Below are 18,680 nucleotides of genomic sequence, written 5' to 3' on the forward strand. Positions count from 1 at the left end.
AGTTACCACCAACCTGACGGATCCAAATGCTCTAGCCCGGCCCTTGCCTCCTTCTCCCCAGCATGGCGTCTCCAGGTCAGCCAGATACCTGCCGCTTGCCCATCACCTCTACTTCCGGGGCTTTCCATACTCCGCTCTCTCTGCAGGGTTTGCACCTCAAACACCCAGTTAATGACTCTGTCCTGTGCAGCTATCTCTTCCTCCAGGAAGTATTCCCTGATTTGACTATAGACGCTGCTCCTGCATGCCCACAATTAGTCATTCAACTATACAACCAGCAGCATGGACTCCTAGCTTGCATCCGCCTCTGCTCCTGGTGCCGGAGACTCAGCAGGAAGGAAAACAGAAACAGTACTTGCAGGAACCGGAAGTGCTCTAAGTGGGGAGAAACAACAAATAAACAAATCGGCAGGTAAGGTTCAGTTAAAGAGCCTCCCAGCATTTAAGGGGCGGAGGCAGGAGGAGCTCAAGCTTGCCGCGTGTGGGGCTGCGTGGCAAGGCCGTCTCACAACAAACACACGAAATAACTACCAAGTGAGCACGAAGGAACCACGGCAGAGACGCTGCTTTGCGGCACTCGGGATCAAACCAACTCAGAGCCGTGTCCAAGCTGGGCAAGCACTCTTACCCCCCCTCCCCCCAGCTACGTCCTCGGACCTAGGCCAGGTTAAAGTATTACAAAATATTTGAAGGAAAGAGTCATTGTACCTATGGGCATCGGTGAAGGCATTTCTAAAGGAGAAATGGAGACTTGAGTCCACCCAGGGTAGGAACACTGAGGGTCAGAACCGGAGGTGCAAAGGCCCTGAGGCAGAGGCAGACTTGGTATGTGTGTAGACAGTGGGACTGAGCAGTGGGACTGGGTACGTGGTAAGTGCCTGTCTGTTGTTCTAGCCAGGGAAGCCTGAGAAAGGGATGTGGGAGCCGAGGCCAAAGAGTCATCCGGGAGCACGGCCCTGTAACACACGGAAGGGGGTTTGGATTTTACACCAAATAAAATGGAAGCCACTGGGTTTTGAGCACAGAAGGGAAATGATTTGCTTTACATCTTTAAAGGCCTGTTCCGGCTACTGGGGGATAACAGACTATAGGCAGACCATGAAGGACAGACATCCAAACATACATCTATTCCACAAATATTGACTGGCCAGACTGTGGACAAGTCTTATTCTAGGCACTGAAGACACCCACTAAAACAGGATCTCTAGCAGCAAGGAAGACTCAGTGTAGTGGGAGACAGAAGTCTAAGCTGAACCACAGAACGCATACCCAGTCTAGAACAGAGCACAAAATGGGGGCCAGGAAAGGAGCCAGGCAGAGTAGCATTCCAGAATGGCAAAGAGCCTGTGAGGACCTCAGTTGCTTCAAGAAACCTGGCAGGCTGAAGACTAGCAGCCTCCAGCCTGATGTGGGAGAGCAGAGGAGCTCAAGAATGGACCAGAGCCAGCCCCAGCAACAGCACCGAGATGCTTGGGGTTTATCCTGCAGGTGACAGCGATCCTGACGGGCTTCACTGGGGGACGGATGCTGGGATCCCCAGCTTTGATATATCCGTTTGTTTACAGCAGAGGCAGATTTGGAGAAGGTGGGACAGGAGGCAATATAGTCATCTGGGCAAAAAGAGGACAAGTCCTGAAGAGTAAGCCAAGGAGACAGAGGAGTCTAAATATATTCAGGAGGAAGTAAAAACCATCAGGACTGCAGGAAGGAGCTGTGGGGCCAGGCTGGTCCCCAGCTTTGTGGCTGGGATGGGTGGCTTGTCACAGTGCCAACTGAGAGAAGGCATGTTGTATCACAGATGTCCGTGGGGCATTGAGGAGGTATCTAAAACTTGGGGGACAGTTCAAGGCCAGACTGGTCTACATAGCAAGTGGCTGAAGGTATGATCTAGAAATGGCACCAGCAGCTAGGTGATGGTGGAAATGACCGGATGTAATCAAGTCACGTGCCGGCCGGCAGGTGTGGGTTCCGACTGATCCTGAGTAAGCTGCTGCACTTCTCTGAGGCTTGTTTTCTCGCCTTGAGTTGGCTATCTTCTTTTTGTAAAATGTTGCCAGAGCTCTGGTGGGCACATGGTATGTGCTCGGCTATTAACCAGCATGTGCGGAAGCTGAGCGAGGCGCCTCCACCGTGTGAGCCCAGGTCTCACCCGGAGCCAGTGCTGGGTGTCTACTGGACCCATGGCTTGGTGCTTAGTAAACGGCTATCACCGTGACTAAGTCTGGACCACCGAGAGAACAACCCTTAAGAGAACAGGCAAGAGAAGTAACAGGACTGGAGGACTAAGGCCCCGTCAATCATCTCAGACTGAGGAACACCGCAAGGCGGACGCCATCAGCCCTCGCCTTCCCCCCTCCCCCTTCCCTTGGAACATTTCCTCTCCCTTCCTCTGGTCCTCCCCTTTGTTCCCAGCTCCCCTTGGGTCTGGCTACCTCCCTCAGATTCTGCATATATGTGTGTATGTGTGTATTTTGAGACAGGATCTTCCTGTGTAGCCCTGGCTGAACTCACTGTCTAGACCAGGATGGACTGAACTCACAGAGATCCACCTGCCTCTGCTTCCAGAGTGCTGGAATAAAAGGTGGTCGCCACCACGCCTAGCTTGTCCCCCCATTAACTACCCTTTTCAACCCAGACGTTTCCTTTGCCTACCCTCTCTTCTTTTTTTGCTCCAAGCTCCTCTTTTCTCCTCTTCTGGTTTTGTTTTTTTTTTTTTTTTTTTGAGACAGTCTTGCTATGTAGGTCTGGCTGGCTTGGTACTCACCACATACCCCAAACTGGCCTCCCGAGGACTGGGATTACAGGCACCAGCCACCACACTCAGCTCTCTAGAACTCCTCCATGAGGAAACTATACTTGTTTTAGTACGTCTGTTTATTATCACTTTTTAAAGAGCAAGTACAATTTACATAATCACCCAAGCAGGCTTGTGTAGACATATTTCATTGAAAATCTTCACGCATGCATCTTTTCCTACTGCAGTAAGTCACTGCAAGAGAAATTTCATTATGCATCTTCAACAGAGCCTGTATTCAAATAAACCCCGAGGTGCATGAAGCTTCAGGCCAGCTCCTCATTAGAAGCCTCAGCATGGGGGCTCAGGAGCCCATCCCTAAGGTCTTCCAGGGAGAGCTGAAAGGCTCAGATAAGTGAGCGCTGGCAAGCAGGGCTGGTCTCAGGCTCCGGTGGGCTCACCCCTGGGGTTGAGCAAAGAGAACAGACAGGGGAGTTCTGAGAGGCCTCGGAGCTGTCTAAACTCAGGGGGATGGAACCGAGGGAGCAGCAGCGGTAATTGAGTTTCAGTTACCTGCAGGGTGGCGAAATAAAGTGGTAATTTCATCTGCCTGACATGGGGGAGTTTAGAGGTGTCCTTGGCAAGCTCACAGTGAAACCTGTCACCCTTCCATTGTGTTGGGTGATGGCAGCTGGATGGCGCTTCCCAGTGACAGCCCTGTGCATCCCGTCAGGCAGCGCCGGCGCAAGGCAGCTAATGAAGCCGCTCCCACCGGCCCGTCTCTCAGGGCTCCCCACATTCTGTCTGAAGGAACGGCACCATGGGAATATCCAGCTCAGCCGACACCCGCATCACCCAAACTCAAAAGAGTCTTTGAGTGGCGAAGCGTGGCCCGGCGCTGGGCCCGCCCTCGGGTCACTTTTTGTGGGTCTGTACAAACGTGCCGACCGGCAGCGCCCCGCTCTTCACCTGCTCCCGGATCTCGGCTCGGTGCTTTAATGTGAAGACCAGAGCTCGCACCGTCCTCCGGTACGGCCCGTTAATGAGCAGGGAGCAGAGATGAAACGTTTCCCGCTCAATATTTTCAACCAGTAGGTGATCCATCTGAAAAACAGCAAAATTATCAAATTAGGGCCTTGCGATGCATAAGGATTAAAAGCAAGAGAGGCTGGCGCACTCTGCTCTGGGGCCTCCATTAATCAACTGAAATTCAAGGACATCTACTTCCTGTCACAAGAGAAACAGGAAGAGCAAATTAATTCCACCCTGGCAATTAAGGAACAAGGCCATGTGCTTTGTGACAGGGACCTCATTCACAACCCCTGCCGGGTGGTAATATTTGCCATTATAACAGGAAACCGGCCTGAACTAAGCAACCGGCACCAGACCGTGCGCTTTACCGACCAGGAAGCCGGGTCCAAGGACAATAAATCAGAGTAACGGCGCATACTTCTTTGTTTTAAAAGTGCCTTTTAACTTTGTGTAACGTTTTAGAAATGCTGGTCTGGACCCTGAGACGCATCCAGCGCAGTTTATAAGTCACATTCACATTACATATTCATAACTGACTAGCACGTTTTACATCTGAGGAGGAGGTTCCAAGGTAAAGGGGGGGTCAAGGTCTCACAACTGAAGAGGCAGGGCTGGAAGCAGACCCGATTCCAGAGTTCATGCGCCTTCCCTTCCGGTCAGAGACACTCCCAGGTGGCTGAGTCTGGAAGCTGGAGAGAGTCCATAGCAGTGCTGGGGTGATCTGCCTCAGGTCTAAAAGCCAGCCTGAGGTCCCAGACCTAATCAAAAACAGGACCTGTGTCCACACGTGGATCCAGGACAGGCTGAGTGGCTGGTCGGGAACTTCCAGGCATACCCACTTTTTCAGGCCCACCTCCTAGTAGCAAGAACTGCTTTTCCCTAGGAATCACACTGCGGGCTGGTTTATGTGAACTTGACACAAGCTAGTCACCTGAGAAGAGGGAACTTCTATTGAGAAAAACGCCTCCATAAGATCAGGCTGCAGGCAAGCCTGTAGAGAATTTTCTCTTTCTTTCTTTCTTTCTTTCTTTCTTTCTTTCTTTCTTTCTTTCTTTCTTTCTTTCTTTCTTTCTTTCTTTCTTTCTCTCTCTCTCTCTCTCTCTCTCTCTCTCTCTCTCTCTCTCTCTCTCTCTCTTTTTGTGTATTTTATTATTTAATTTAATTTTACATATCAGCCACGGATTCCCTTGTTCTCCCCCCCTCCGCCCCCTCCCCTTCCCCCAGCCAATCCCCCATTCCTACCTCCTCCAGGGCAAAGACTCCCCCGAGGACTGAGATCAACCTGGTAGACTCAGTCCAGGCAGGTCCAGTCCCCTCCTCCCAGGCTGAGCCAAGTGTCCCTGCATAAGCCCCAGGTTTCAAACAGCCAACTCATGCACTGAGGACAGGACCTGGTCCCACTGCCTGGATGCCTTTTTTTTTTTTTTTTTTAGGTTTTCCAAAACAGGGTTTCTCTGTGTAGTCCTGGCTGGCCTCAAACTCAGAAATCCACCTGCTTCTGCCTCCTGAGTGCTGGGATTAAAGGCATACGCCGCCACACCTGACTGTAGGGCATTTTTTTGATTTTGTGATTAATGTGGGAGGGCTCCGTCCACTGTGGGTGGTGCCATCCCTGAGCTGGTGGTCCTGGGTTCTATAAGAAAGCAGGCTGAGCAAGCCACAAGGAGCAAGCCAGTAAGCAGCACCCCTCCATGGCCTCTGCATCAGCTCCGGCCTCCAGGTTCCTGCCCAGTTTAGGTTCCTGTCTTGGCGTCCCCCAGTGGACTGTGAGTCAGGATGCATAAGCCAAACAAAGCCTTTCCTCCCCAAGTTGCTTTGGGTCACGGTGTTTCATCACAGCAGCAGTGGCCTAACTGAGACACACTGCTAGGCTGGTATGTCAAGCTTAAGCACTCCTCACCCCACCCCCATATATGGAAAGAAAACCTTAGTGTAAAGGACTGAGAGTTGTTCGCTGCAACAATGTCCTCAGGGTCCCTTGGTCACTGTCATAATATATTACAGCTCCCTTGGTAATAAGTTCTTTAAAATAGGAATACTTTTCATTTAATCAATCATCTATCTATCTATCTATCTATCTATTTTTTTTTTTTTTTTTTGGTGTTGGGACCTCACACATAGGCTCTAGCACCGAGCTATGTTCACAGTCCACATTTTTATTTCTCACTTCCTCTTTCCTCTTCAGTCCCTCCCAGGCACTGAGTGTGGCCACTGTGCCTAGATTGGTTAGGGCTTCTACTGCTGTGATAAACACCACGACCAAAGCAACTTGAGGGGACGAAAGGGCTTATTTGGCTTACACTTCCCTAACACCGTTCATCATGGAAGGAATCAGGAACCTGGAGGCAGAAGCTGAGGCAGAGGCCATGGAGGAGGGCTGCTTACTGGTCGCTCGACCAGCTTTCTCATGTCACCCGGGACCACAAGCCGAGCGCTGGCACCACCTGTAGTGGACCAGACTCTCCCACATCAATTGCTAATTAAGAAAAATGGCCTACAGGCTTGTCCACAGGTCAATCTGATGGGGCCATTTGAGCCAGCACAGGTATGTTCTGTACCATGCACACACAAAGATCAAGCAGGGAATGGAGGTCGCGTCCTGAATCTCTGCACGTTGGAGGCTGAGGCAGGACTGTAAGGTAAGGAGGTTGTGTTGGGAAAACTGCAAACTCAAAGTCAGCTCGGGTGGCATAGAACCTACCTGTCTGAAAACAAAATCAACCAGCTAACTAACCAACCAGCCAACCAGCCAACCAAGCTCGGGTGGCATAGAACCTACCTGTCTAAAAACAAATCAACCAGCTAACTAACCAACTAGTCAACCAGCCAACCAAGCTCGGGTGGCATAGAACCTACCTGTCTAAAAACAAATCAACCAGCTAACCAGCCAACCAGCCAACCAGCCAACCAAACTCGGGTAACATAGAACCTACCTGTCTAAAAACAAATCAACCAGCTAACCAGCCAACCAGCCAACCAAGCTCGGGTAACATAGAACCTACTTGTCTAAAAACAAAATCAACCAGCCAACCAGCCAACCAAGCTCGGGTAACATAGAATCTATTTGTCTAAAAACAAAATCAACCAGCTAACCAACCAACCAACCAAACAAACAAACAAAACTCAATAAAAACATAAATACATAAGGTCAGGCCCATATGGTGGTGCACATCTTGGATCCCAGCACTTAGGAGGCAGAGGCAGGCAGATCTCTGTGAGTTTGAGGCTAGCCTGGTCTACATAACAAATTCTAAGCTAGCCAAGGCTACATAATGGCATCTTGTCTCAAAAATAAAATAAAAATAAATAAATAAATAAATAAATAAATAAATAAATAAATAAAAGGACACTATGGGGCTGGAAAGGTGGCTCAACAGTTAAGAACACTTGCTGCTCTTGGAGAGTACCTGGGTTTGGTTCCCAGCACCCACATGGCACCTGTAACCTTGGTTCCAGGGAATCCGATGTCCTCTTCTAGCCTCAGTAGGTACCCGAACTTACATGGCACATGTGCATGCACTCAGGCACTCACATATACAGATAAACTAACAAATCTTTAAAAAAGGAAAGAAAAAGTATACCAAAATGTAGAAAGGGTCATCTGACATTTGATAGAACGGCCTAACATGGGAAAGACAGGCAGGCCCAAACCAAAGAAAATGGAAACAGAAACTTCCTTAAGGATGCTGAGAAGGAGCAGAATACAGAGAGAGAGGAGGAGGAAGAGCCGAGAGCGGCCGCCTGTGCAGCCGGCCTACAGATGCTTGGGAAACTATGTCCCTGGCTTCGAGCCTCCCGGGCCAGGGCTGGAGGGTGTGCTCTGTGTGCCACAGTTCTTTGGAACTCAACTTCCTCAGGTTCTTCAGGGCTTCCTGGGCAAGCACTAAACCTGTTCTGAGGAAGCCCTGGGTCCAAACTGCTTAGCCAGGCTGTAATGGCAGTCACTTCCTAGCATGGGGGCCCACAGTATTTGCCAGAGAGGTTCTCACCTGAGATGAGGTGGGCTGCTCACCAAATTTACTTAGCCTAATGTGCAAGAAGCCTTTTTTCCCCTTAAAGAGGATAGTTACCAAAGGAAGAGGGTATCTTTGTGTTCACAAAACAAGTCACAGCCATTCCATGGGAATAAAGTTAGAGACACTAGAAAAAACCCTCCAGGAACCTTGACGGTCACACAGCTGAATACTCATACACATCATTCGGCAGCCACTGCTCAGGCCTGGTCTGGGGGCACAGCACATAAGACCTGACTCTTCCTCTCTGGAAACTCACAGCCTAGAAAGAGATGGCTTGTTGCCAGGTGGAATGGCACACACCTTTAATCTCAGCTCTTGGGAGGCAGAGGCAGGAGGATCTCTGAGTTCAAGGCCAGCCTGGTCTACAGAGTTCAAGGACAGCCAAGCCTACACAGAGAAACCCTGTCTCGAAAAACCAGAGAGAGGGAAAGGGGGAGAGAGGGAGAGAGAGAGAGAAAGGGGGAGAGAGGGAGAGGGAGAGAGAGGGAGAGAGAGAGAGGGCATGGGGCAACAAGAGCCGGGTACCGTGGTACATAGTCCAACACTTAGGAGGCTGAGGCAGGAGGCGCTCATGTTCAATTGTAGCCAGCGCTTCACGGAAAGATCATGTCAAAATATAAGCACACGACAAAACCAACCCCAGACCTGGGGCAGTGTGATGAGTGCTATGCCGGGGTGTGATGGAAAGCAGGGAGCAGCTAGTCATCTTGCTACACTCAGGCTAATCAGAGAAGAGGAATCAAGAAGAATGCTCATGCCATTTATAAAGCACATCATGCACTTCTCTGCACAGGTTTCCTGCACAAAACAAAGGATACTCCTGACTGACTCAGACCCCCTCCATGCTGACCCTATTCCAGTGGGTCCTGACTGGTGTGTTAGGTGAACGATTCAGTCTCTCTGGGACCTGATCTTGCTGTGAGGTGTATCTGCTGAATGGAACAGGAACAAGAGCCCCAAACACAACGAGGCAGTGACTGTGTGTGGCCATCAGATCTTGTCTCTGTATTGTTCACGGTCTTTGTGCTAGCTGGGGTTTCCTCAACTTGGCACAAGCTAGAGTCTAGGAAGAATAACCTCAGTTGAGGGAACACCTTCATCAAATTGGCCTACAGGCAAGTCTGGGGCATTTCTTGATTTTTGTTTTTGTTTTTTTGAGATAGGGTTTCTCTGTGTCGTTTTGGAGCCTGTCCTGGATCTCGCTCTGTAGACCGGGCTGGCCTCGAACTCACAGAGATCTGCCTGGCTCTGCCTCCTGAGTGCGGAATCCTGGCACATTTTCTTGATTAATGATTATGTGGGCAGGGCCACTCCTGGGCAGGTGGTCCTGGGTTGTGTAAGAAAGCAGGTAGAGCAAGCCAATAAGCAGGGTTCCTCCAAGGTCTCTGCTTCAGTTTCTGTCTTCGGGTTCCTGTCCTGCTTCCTTTGGTACTATGCCTGGGACATGTAAGCCAAATAAACCCTTGGCGAGTTGCTTTTCATCATGGTGTTTATCACAGCAACAGAAGGCAAACTCAGTCTCCTTCCCACTGGACTCCGTCCCTCCCTGCACCGCGCCCACTCCCAACTCCTACTGCCCGGTTCTCTTCCGGTTCCACACATCTGTCTCCCCACAACCTGTGCTTCTAACACCCCAACAACCCAATCACCGTCTGGGAGGCAGATGGCGCCGAGCACAGAGAGCCAAGGGGCAACACGGCCCGGTGTGGCGGTCACCAGGTAACCACCCCTCCTGTTTAACACTGGTGCTGTCGTCTTGGTATTCCTGAGTTCCTGTTCTCAGTGACAGAGAATCTGATTCGCTGCCCTTATCTAGTTGTGCCCATGGGTGGAGTGTGTGTTATTCAATTATTCAATCTCCAGAGCTGTTCAATTCTGGAGGAACTGGCTGTAGCTGGGGGAAGATATAAAACAGCCAAGCCATGCTCTAGAGGAACGGGCTTGGCACGACATGGCACCCTAATCAAGTGCCATGTCTGTAAACTCTTTGATTCAAGGTCCTGTTCCTGAGTTTACCCTCAGTGCAGAACCTCCCCATGCTACTGTAACTGTGGTTGGGGGCACCTCTGGGGCCGACCCCTCCACAGGATCCATTTCCTAATTTCCTGTGCCCAGCTCAGGTGTAGGCATTCAGGAAGTGCTCAACAGATACCTGTCGAGTGACCCTCCTTTCTCCCCACACATCCCTCCCCCGTCTCCTGCTCTTTTAATAGCATCATTACCATAACAGATAAAATATCAGTTCGAGTTCCATTTTGTGCTTTCTAGTTCATAAAATTCAACCTCTCTTACAACAGCGAGCTCACCTGCCATTTCTTCCATGAAACCTTCTCGAATTCCCAGTTGTGTGTGCATCCATCTGCTCCCAAGAATCACTATCTCTGTCTGTCTTACAGTTCTCTTAGTAACTCACATGCACTTAGCTAGGGGAGTGAGCTTTTTAGGTGAGGAGGCAACTGTTTAGCTTGTGTTCTCCCTGTCCCTAGCAGATCCCACAATGAACTGACTATTCACTGGAGAAAAACCATGCGAGGGTTTTCCTTAGCACAACTGGATTTGTACACAGTTTGCCACACTTCTTTTTGACCACTGGATACATTTATGAGAGAGCTGGTCAAAGCCAGGGGTACAGTCTGAATCCATGAATCCATTAAACAAAGAAGAAAAAAACCCCACCACCACCCTAACGGTCCGGTGTGAGAACATACCCCTGAGCTGGACCTCATTAGCAACATCTGACGACCAACTGGGCCACCAGCCAGTGTCCCAACTCTTAATGATACGGGCTCCCTTTAGAATCAGGTTCATTTTTTAATGATAATAGGGAAATGATCACAGGCCGTGAGGTAGGAAGGAGAGTGGATAATGAGGAGGGGAAGTGAGAGAGACTCGATGGGGGACACTCGTGAGGAAAGATCTAAGGGACAGAAGAAGAAAGACCTGGAAGGAAGGAAGGGAGGCAATGGGACCCGGGCTTCACCAACAGCCGTTTGATTCATCTGGTCCATTATTGCAGGAACAAGGAAGCAATCCACGAACACGGAAAGCAAATTCTGCAGCGTGATAAAGGGGAACCTTTAGTGGTGCGCATTTGTCACACGGGACTCTCACTGTTAAAGCACGAACTGAAACAGAAACTCGGGAGAGTCGGGATTTGCAAAAACACACCCTAGGATACATGAAAGTTTCAGTCGTCGGGCTGGGAACTTAGGTTGACCACAGCGTGATAAAGCACACTTGTGGAGTCCTGACGTCTGATTCGGATGCAACCAACGCTGGCTACTGTCACAGATCAGGATTAGGTGGGCCACGGATTCACCTCACTAAGGAAATGGCAGGTGCAAGGATTAACCTATGTAATGGGTAAAAGGATTTGTATTCATTTACAAGAATACCATCTGAGGCTGTTTATGCAAGGCAGACAGGGTGTTTGGTTTTCTCTTTTTGGGCAAGGAAGAGAGTAAGATACATACTTTACATTTTTAAAATTTGGGAACTCTTGGCTGGAGAGATGGCTCAGAGGTTAAGAGTACCAACTGCTCTTCCAGAGGTCCTGAGTTCAATTCCCAGCACCCACATGGTGGCTCACAACCATCTGTAATGAGATCTGGTGCCCTCTTCTGTATACATAATAAATAAATAAATCTTTAAAAAAAAAAAAAAAGGGAACTCTTTGGGAACAAAACCATTTGGCTATACTGAATCTGATATTTTTCCCAATTACACTGGAAAGCACTAACGAATGTATCACTTTTTCAACTTCGTTCTGTAACACTTGAGTGCTTACCACTTGATGTGCCATTTAAAGGATAATTAATGGATAAACTAAAAGGATAATTATTATGGAGTTTAATATAGCAGGCAAACTGCTCATTAATCCTTACAAGCATGGCTTCGTTATTATCATTTACTTAAAAAGATACCACAGGGAACTGGTATTTACCACCACATTAACTGCGTATTATAGACCACACTGTATGTTTCGGCAGTAATCCTGGTTTATTTCAAAAATAAGCTTTATTTAAAATAGTGAATCTGCTGGCTAATCGATACTCTGGAAAATTAGTTACAACTTCTACATTTGCTCTCTTCATTATTCATACGGAAGCTGCCTTTAGGAAAAGCTGAGCTATCTTACAGCACAGCGAGCCTCTGTACTACCAGACAGTAAGAGTCAGACGTGAGAATAAAGATGCATAGGACGGGAGATACAGGATGACACTAATTGAGATTGAGCAAGGTTCAAGAGACAACACAAATGTAAATAATTATGTCAATTTTCTGGAATGTTATTTAAATAATCAATAAAAATATCTTATGGGACATTTGGCAAATAATTTGCCCTAAATAAATCTTGGCTAACCATAGCTTGTCTGAAATTTCTTTCAAAAACTGTAATAATTCACCATAAAAGGAAATGCACCAAAATGTTAACAATATTACATCTAGGAGGCAGGTTCAACGGTGACTTTTTTCTATATCCTTATATCTATCTATCTATCTATCTATCTATCTATCTATTTACTTATAGCTATATATAAAATGTATACTTTTATATAAATAAAACATATTTTTCTATTTATCTATAGATATTTTTCCTGAATATATGTTCTGTATCTTTTTCATTTGAAATTTTAAGTTTGCATTTTAAAAACCCAAGTCTTTCTTTTAAAAGTGTAAATAACACAGCGCAAGTCCATTTGCTTTCTGGATAAATAACTGAGATAGAAAGGAAACTGAGGACAGGCCTAGCACTTAAGTCTCGCTCCTCAGTCTTCCTTTAAAGGTCTTTTGCTGCCATTTGCCTGCAGGAGGGGTGGTCGTGATGTGTGGACACACACAGCAAGGCACACACGCGAGGTCAGGAACAACTTCATGGAGTCAGTTCTCTCCTTCCCCTTTAAACACACGTCAGGGATCCAATTCAAGGTGCCAGGCCTGTGCTGCCTTTACCCAGGGAACCATCTTGCCAGCCCCAAACTTCTGTGTCTGTCAATTTAATCTTGAAGGATATTTCAGTACGGAGAAATTATAGTAGGAAAATATGGATGCTGTATATCTGTTTTCTCATAACATTAAGTTCTTTTCTATATTTCAAGACAGAGTTTTACTCTGTAGCCCAGGCTGGCCTTAAGCCTACAGATCTGCCTGCCTCTACCTCCCCAGTGCTGAGATTACAGGTGTGCTGGCTTTAACCATGCTTGGCTCATGATTAATATTATTATTAATGATCAAAGTTTTTTCCAGCATGGATACCTCAAACAACCACTATCAGCCGGGCTTCTGGCTGTGATGGAATACGCCCATCGAGTTGATTTTATGCCACGGATCTGAAAGTACAGGTCTTAACAAACAATGAGGGAGCAGAGTTTCCTCTTTATTGTCACTGATAATTTCCAACATTTCAAATTTTTTATTTCAGTGGAAGAGAAAGAATTGAAATTCGAAGAAACCAACATTTATTACATGACTTCTAACCAGCAGGCATCACAGACTACTCCTTCATCTCAGTGGTTCATTTAGCCTTCCCAAGAACGCAGGTGGTGGGATTCAGTTCTCCTTTCACAGGTGAGCACAAGCCTCAGCAACACTGAGAAATGTGCCTCAGGTACACAACAAGGACCCGAACTGGGGCCAGGTCTTGGCAGTTCCAAAGCTAACATACAACACTCTTCCCAAACGCTCATAGATGTAGAATCCTTGAAGAATAACCTATCAGTTTAATTTAATTTATTTAATATCTAAAAAATGTTTATGTATGTGTATGCATGTGTGTGCATGTGTGTGCCTGAGCAAAAAGGCCAGAAAAGGGAGTCAGATTCCCTGGAGCAGGTTATGGAGGCGGTTGTAAGCCACCCAGTGGGATGCTGGGAACCAAACCTGAGTCCTGTGCAAGGCATCAAGGGGTGCTCCTAACTGCTGACTGTCTCCATCCCCAAGAATAACTTTGCAGGACAGGCCTGCACAGAGATGGGGAGAGCTCATTGTGGGAACACAGGCTCATTTAACTAGGAACCCCCACAATCACACTCAAAACCTTACCTCTAATTCCAAGGCTTCTGAGAGTAATTTCTGGGCATTTTTTCGAAATGACTCAGTTTTTGGATCACTTCGGACTTCAATAGAAGGTCTATCCAAATGTTTTTCAAAGAAGGTTTTCCACTCGGTGCGAATGTCTTTGGCAAGACATGCCACCTCTGCATCTGAGTGCCTGCGCATCTTGTTCACAGTGTGACCTAGAACAGAGAATCAGAAGGAAATGCATTCTGTCTTCTGGAAAGCACTGAGGGGCACTCACATACTGGAGGATGCAAAGACTTCTGTGCAAGCATCCGTCTGTACGCATGAAATGCATGTATGCGGGTAAAATGAGACCCTCTCTGGGAAGAACTGAACTGGCCAATGTGACGAGTCATCAAGAAGATTCGGAAAGAACAAGGCCAAGTGCAGTAGAACACACTGTTAATCCCAGCACTCAGGAGGCAGAGACAGAGGCAGCAGAGCTTGATGAGTTCAAGGCCAGCATGGTCTCTAGAGTGAGTTTCAGGCCAGCCAAGGCTACTTAGTGAGACCCTGTCTCAAACAATAACAACAAAAGTAGAAGTTTCCAAACTCACAATGAAAAAGACTGAATTAAGATTTATCTTTTTTGGAACCTTACTATATTTTAAGTTAAAAAATTAACTGTATTTATTGAAAGAATATTCTTGAGTGGGTGTGGGTGTTGTGTGCACACGTGTATATTTGTGTAGGTGCTCAATTGCATGGAGGCTAGAAGTTGACATCAGGATGTCTTTCTCAATTGCTGCTCATCGTATCCATTTATTTATATTATGTGTATGAATGTTTTACCTGCATATGTGTATATGTGTACCATGTGTGTATCTGGTGCCTGTGAAGGTCAGGAGAAGGAGTCAGAACCTTTGGAACTGGAGTTACAGATGGCTGTGAGCAGCCATGGGGGTGCTGGGAACCAAACCGGGTTCCCTGCAAGAGCAAGTGTTCTTAGCCACTGAACCATCTCTCCACCTTCTGCTTTGGGTCTGTTACTAAACCTGAGGCTGACTGCTTTCCACTAGACTGACTGCCCAGTAAGCCCTGGGGTCCTGTCGGTGTCCTCCAGCGGCCATATCTGGGGGTTCAGGCGTAGGTCTTCATGCTTGCACAGCAAACACTTTACCCACAGCTGTCTCCCCAGACCCTAAAAGGACACTTCTTATTTAACTAATATGAAAAGATTGACAGGAAACATTCTGTGGGCCCTGATAAGTGACGCAGTCAGAAGACAATACCAGTGTATGAGCTATGCAGGGAAAAGCTAATGGGACTTCATGAGGGTGGGGGATGGACTGCCATCGTCGGTATCCTGACCCTATGAGAGACACCAGGCAGGCAGGGTCTCTTCGAGCCAATGGCACTGTTCACCAAGGTTGGCTTCAGATTCTGAGTCCTGATTACCAACTGGATGTGTGATCTAAATCCTGGCCAGAAACACATAAAGGGTATTTTGAAATAAACAAGAAATATGGATTTGCACTAGATATGAAATTATACTGGGGAGTTATTGTTAATTTGGTTAAGCAGGAAAACCGCATTAGGATTAGGTAGAAAATTACCTAGATGTTGTGGAGATGCTCACTGAAGTTTGGAGCTGTGGTGTCTGCTGAGTTCAGGAACCCTTAGCGTCATCTATCACAGTAACTAGAGTGGCTCTGTCTCACCTTTGTATGTCTTTTGTGAGACCAACACACTACCCACAGTGCCAAGTCTTCTTCTCTTGTATTTTTAATGTTTTGGCATTTATTTATTGATTGTGTTTAGTGTATCTATTAGTGTATCTAGTCAGTGTATCTATTCAGTGTATCTATTAGTTTATCTATTAGTGTATCTATTAGTGTATCTATTCAGTGTATCTATTCAGTGTATCCGTCTGTGTGGGGGTCTTGCATTTGTGTACCATGCTGCACACAGGTGGAGGTCAGAGAACAACCTATAGGAGTTGGTCCTCTCCCTCCACCACCTGGGTCCCTGAGACCAAACTCAGATGGTCAGTCAGGCTTGGTGAAAAGTACCTTTAATTGCTATGCCATCTCTCTACCCTGTATTTTCCCTTTTAAATAATTTATTTTCCTGCAACATAAATTTGATTATTTCACTCTGCTATTTAAACCCTTAAATCCTCCAGCCAAACTCTTCCAGGGGTCCCTTCACAACCTGCCACCTTCCCCTGCTTCCTAGCTTCATTTCCAGCTACCCCCTTCCTGTCACCCCACACCAGCTGCCTGTAGCTCCTAAAATGTTTGAATATTTTTTCTTGTCTCTTTACTTCTACATCCTTATAAGCATTCTGCCCACCTGAAATACTCTCCTCCCTCTTGAGCTGGCTTAGCTTTCAGCTTCGAAGACTCATCCAGTCCCACCTCCTCCAGGAAGTCTTCCTCAGCTACGACAGCTTTGCTGGTACCCTGCCCTGCCCCTTGTGCTCACCACCAGGATCAGCAGTGTACACTGTACCTATCTGGCAGTCACCTCTTGCTCACCAAGTGAGTTTCTTTTTTTTTTTCTTTTTTTTTTTTTTAACATTTATTTATTTATTTAGGATGTATACAGTGAGTGTTTGGCCTGCAGATCTCATTGTAGATGGCTGTGAGCCATCATGTGGTTGCTGGGAATTGAACTCAGGACCTCTGGAAGAACAGCCAGTGCTCTTAACCTCTGAGCCATCTCTCCAGCCCCAGAAGTGTTCTTTTTTTTTTTTTTTTTTTTTTTTGGTTTTTCGAGACAGGGTTTCTCTGTGTAGCTTTGCGCCTTTCCTGGAGCTCACTTGGTAGCCCAGGCTGGCCTCGAACTCACAGAGATCCGCCTGGCTCTGCCTCCCGAGTGCTGGGATTAAAGGCGTGCGCCACCAACGCCTGGCCCAAGTGAGTTTCTTGAGGAGTACATTCTTCTGTGGGTCTCACAGCGAGCACAGGCTGGCAGAGACCCACAGGAATAGCTGACTGAAGTACTTAACAGAACACCTGAATAAAGGGGACTACATCCCAGGACATGATGGAGACACCATCAGGTACACACAAAAACACCAGTAAAGAAGCTGACTTGTAAACTGAGGTAGCAGTACAAGCTTGTGATAGTAACACTCAGGATTGGTGGCAGGACACTGGATGTTAAGGCATCCTTGGTTACATCTCAAGTTTGAGACCAGCCTGTGCTACAGGAGCCCTTATCTAAAACAACAACAACAAACAACAATAAACAAATAAACATTAAAAAAACCCAAAACCAAAAAGAAGAGCCTATAGATTTAACAGGATCTCAATTTTAAAAAAATCTCAGTAGATAGTTCTTATTAGAAGACAACCAAATATTTCTAGACTTCACTTAGGAACTATGCTGCACAAGAATATAAACAGAGGGGTTAACCTGCTACAATAGCCTTCTAAGGTATCAGAACACATTATAAAGCAACATTACTTAAAATTACACAGACCAACACTAAAATGAATGGATGAATTTATGAAATAAAAAAGGCCCAGAAACATATATTTAAGAATCTAATATAAAGTTGGGTGCAGTGGCACATGCCTGTAGTACTAGCTACTCAGGAAGTTGAGGCAGGAGGATGATCACTTAAGCCTACTGAGTTTGAAGTCAGCTTAGGTAACACAGTCAGATTCCATCTGCAAGAGAGAGAGGGAAGGATGGACTTAACATGTAATAAAAGAGTTATCACTGAACAATGGGAAACAGAGATTTAAGTTAGGTAACAGTCAAACCACTTCCCCAATAATGCCAAATGTACAGCTCAACACAGCTTGAGTCACTGTTCTCCACACATTTGCCAAAGGTCACGTGTACAAGGTTCTGCACCAGGCACTAGTATTTCAGGGATCGAAATATACTACCCTCACTTAAAAGGTTCTGTGAGCAGAATCCTAGAGATGAAAATAAAGTCATGCTAGGAGATGATAACAGCAATGTAACAGTAAGTGTAACTTCCCACTCCAACCAGTTAGTTACAGAGTTCTTATCTGTCTTCCTGCCGACCAGGGACAAGAAAACAGACTCATCACCCACACAGGAGAAGAACATAGCACTCATTAGCCATGTCTGGAGGTGTTTTCCAGCTAACGAACGCTCAGGAAAGTGCTTTTGAAACACATCACTTAAAAGCGGAGCTCACTCCTGGACACTCTCCTTTCTAAAGGCAGAATCTCCGTGTCCTTGAGATTATTCACTCAGCAGACCTTTATGCTGCTGGTCAGTGTTGTGAATGCTGCAGACACAAAGGTGTGGCTGAGGGCGTGACTAAGTGGGAGTGCATGTGTTTAGAAGATTCGAGGCCATAGCTGTCATTTCTAGCACCAAATTGGGAAATATTTAAAAAGACGAAGAGAAAGAAGACATTGCAGGACTCAGGCACCTTCACTGAAGACACCGACAGAGCATCACTTGATGCCAGCCCTGAGACAGCTGAACAGGTGATGACAGTCCTCAGAGGTTGGCCTATACCCGCCCTGTCAAAGCGAACAGAAACATTCACCTTAGTGCTGTTTGAAGTCAGGAAAAGCCAGGAACAGCCTATGAGCTCATCATCACGGGTCCAACTTATTAAAAATCATAGTACATTCCAGCAGTAACTGGAATAAGTAAGCTGCGCATGCCCGTACACATCTGCAACCCAGCACTCAGGAGGCAGAGGCAGGCCTGGGCTACACAGTAAGACCCTGTCTCAAAAAAACCCACACTGCAAAAGCCCTAGACAAACACACACAAAAGTAAACAGGCAGGTAGCTCTACATGTAGGGCCATGCAGGATGATCAATTCTCAGTCATGTGGAAACAGCAGAAGAGAACGTTCGGTGGGAGCCAATATTTACTCTAAAAATTACATATGT

The 18,680-nt window shown here is 46.8% G+C and overlaps 1 protein-coding gene across 3 annotated transcripts in view; it reads right to left on the bottom strand.

The window, feature by feature from the left end:
- Positions 1-2,856: 2,856 nt before the first annotated feature.
- Positions 2,857-18,680, bottom strand: part of Tceanc2 (transcription elongation factor A N-terminal and central domain containing 2) — a 45,321-nt gene continuing 29,497 nt past the window's right edge. For all 3 annotated transcript variants that reach the window (XM_028888217.2, XM_028888209.2, XM_028888194.2), the window contains exons 4-5: positions 13,825-14,018; positions 2,857-3,838 (exon numbers count right to left, since the gene is read on the bottom strand). In XM_028888217.2, the coding sequence (XP_028744050.1) occupies positions 3,650-3,838; positions 13,825-14,018 (383 nt within the window). In that variant the 3' untranslated portion in view covers positions 2,857-3,649. The remainder of the gene's footprint in view (positions 3,839-13,824; positions 14,019-18,680) is intronic.

This window comes from Peromyscus leucopus, chromosome 2 (genome assembly GCF_004664715.2).
Source record: "Peromyscus leucopus breed LL Stock chromosome 2, UCI_PerLeu_2.1, whole genome shotgun sequence".
NCBI classification, from domain to species: Eukaryota; Metazoa; Chordata; class Mammalia; order Rodentia; family Cricetidae; genus Peromyscus; species Peromyscus leucopus.